This window comes from Diachasma alloeum, unplaced genomic scaffold, assembly GCF_001412515.2.
Source record: "Diachasma alloeum isolate Michigan unplaced genomic scaffold, Dall2.0 Dall_scaffold_01107, whole genome shotgun sequence".
Lineage (NCBI taxonomy): Eukaryota > Metazoa > Arthropoda > Insecta > Hymenoptera > Braconidae > Diachasma > Diachasma alloeum.
The window spans coordinates 1-2,114 of NW_021681218.1; the positions used below are offsets into that span (position 1 = coordinate 1).

The 2,114-nt window shown below is 48.5% G+C and overlaps 1 protein-coding gene across 1 annotated transcript; it reads left to right on the top strand.

Annotated features, from left to right (window-relative positions):
• The first annotated feature begins 231 nt into the window (after positions 1-231).
• LOC107045886 lies at positions 232-954 on the top strand. The gene has a single exon (XM_015268293.1). It carries the CDS (start codon positions 232-234, stop codon positions 952-954), a length of 723 nt encoding a protein of 240 aa, XP_015123779.1.
• The last annotated feature ends 1,160 nt before the right edge of the window (positions 955-2,114 follow it).

A 2,114-nucleotide genomic window follows, 5' to 3' on the forward strand; every position in this document is an offset into this window, starting at 1 on the left:
CAGACGACACTAAGGTCAACGAACCCAAGGAAGAAACTCAACAACCAGTAAGCGAAAGTGAGGAAAGCGAGCAAGTCACACAAGAAGAGGAACTGCCAACAAAAAAATGAGACAGTTACAACGAAGCCAATCACCACTCCTGAGGAAACCAACAGCCCAAGTGGAGCATCAGGATCAAAGGAGCCCGCTCAACCAAAATCAACGCCTGCAGCTTCAAGAACAGCACTCACCATGCAACAGGAAGGTCAATTAAGACTATTAACGTTCAAAGTAGAGACTCTGATGGAGATATATCATGACCTCCCGCAGGACGCTGAAACCGAAGAGGACCTCACCCTAGAAGAATTAGACGGGCACAAGGGGATAATCGAGGCAGAATGGAGCGAGTATTTTCAGATTTATGCCAATCTAGCCGAGTTTCTTCCCCCTGATCACGAGTATGTCAACGAAATGATCCATGAACGAGCCACCAGGACAAGACGACAAGCCCTGATGCTCATTGCTCGGCTGAAGGGTCAACTGGCAAGGAAGAAGGACTCAATTAGCAGCTCAACGGATCAAAGCCAGGCAAATCAGCTGAAGCGTCTTGACATCAAGCCATTTGATGGGAAACCGGAGGAATGGAAGGAGTTCAGTGACCTTTTCTTGTCACTGGTGAGAAATGTCACGTCAATTCCACCAGTACAGAAATTGGTGAGACTTAAGGGATGCCTGAGAGGTCCTGCAGCAGCTCCCCTCTCTACCTTTCAGGCCAAAAACGAAAACTACGAAAAGGCTTGGCAGAAACTCACCAGGAAGTACGAGGACCCTAGACTCGTCGCTCAGTCGCTGTTCAACAGAATCCTGACGCTGCCGAAAATCACCCAAGCAACAGAAGAGAACCTCAGCGCCAACGGAGCAGCCGCATTGGAGACCCTCGATCAACTACAACGGAAAACAGCGCTGAACAGCTGATAGCCCATTTACTGAGGAGATCTCTTGACGCAGAGACACTCAAGCAGTGGGAACTAAAGCTGGGAGACTCAAAGGATTTCCCGAGCCTTAAGGAGTTCATGGCGTTCATCGAGGCCTGCGGCAGAGGGATCAACGCAGGTGCCAAGCTGCTATCATCAAAGGAAATCAACGCAGCCACAAAGAAGTCACCTCCAATAAAGAAAAGGAGCACCTATACAGCAGCAACTCACCAGCAGGAAATTAAGGAGCCAGAAAGACAACTTCCTAGGAACTGCTGTGCCTACTGTCAGGACAAGCATTTTATCGCATCCTGCCAGAAGTTCATTGAGCTCACCCTAGCGAAGAGAAACGACGTCGTTATCAACAAGGGGCTGTGCTTCAACTGCTTGGGGCCACACACGAAGGCCAAGTGCACGTCGGACAAGAAGTGCCATAAATGTAGCAGATTTCACCACACTCTCATCCATGGAGGGAGTTCATGGACGATGAGCCCGCCTCCAGCCCGACGCACTCAAGCTGAACCCGTCCAGACTGCTGGAACATCCAGGCAGCAAGAGGATCACGGGAACAGTGAGTGAATGAATTCAATCGCAATAGCACACTCACCATCTCATTGATCATTCCTCAACATTAGAATCCAGTACATCACCACCAGTAGCAGTGAACTTCAACAACAAAATGATCAATGAGAAAGCAGAGAACATCAACCACGAAACTCACCAAGGAGAAGCAGATCAACAGTCAGTGCTGTTGGCAACAGCACGAGTAAAAGTAATATCACCGAGAGGATTCACGACAAAAGCCAGAGCACTCATCGACCAGGGTTCAGAGGTATCGTTTATCTCCGAACAATTAGTTAATCAACTGCATTTACAGAGAAGGGCATCAACAGTGGAGCTAGTGGGAATTGGTGGAATTAATTCAGGATACACCAGAGGAATAGTTTCAGTCACTCTACAATCGAACAGTGGGACTCATCAACTGCAACTCAACGCCCACATTGTAAAGGAGCTCACCGCAATAATTCCGTCATTTTCATGCTCATCAGTGAGGATCGGCTCACTTCAGAATCTTCAGCTAGACGATCCCCATTATCTAAGGCCTGGACCAATCGACATCATACTAGGGGCTGACAACTATGGGCGGATCATCATGGATGA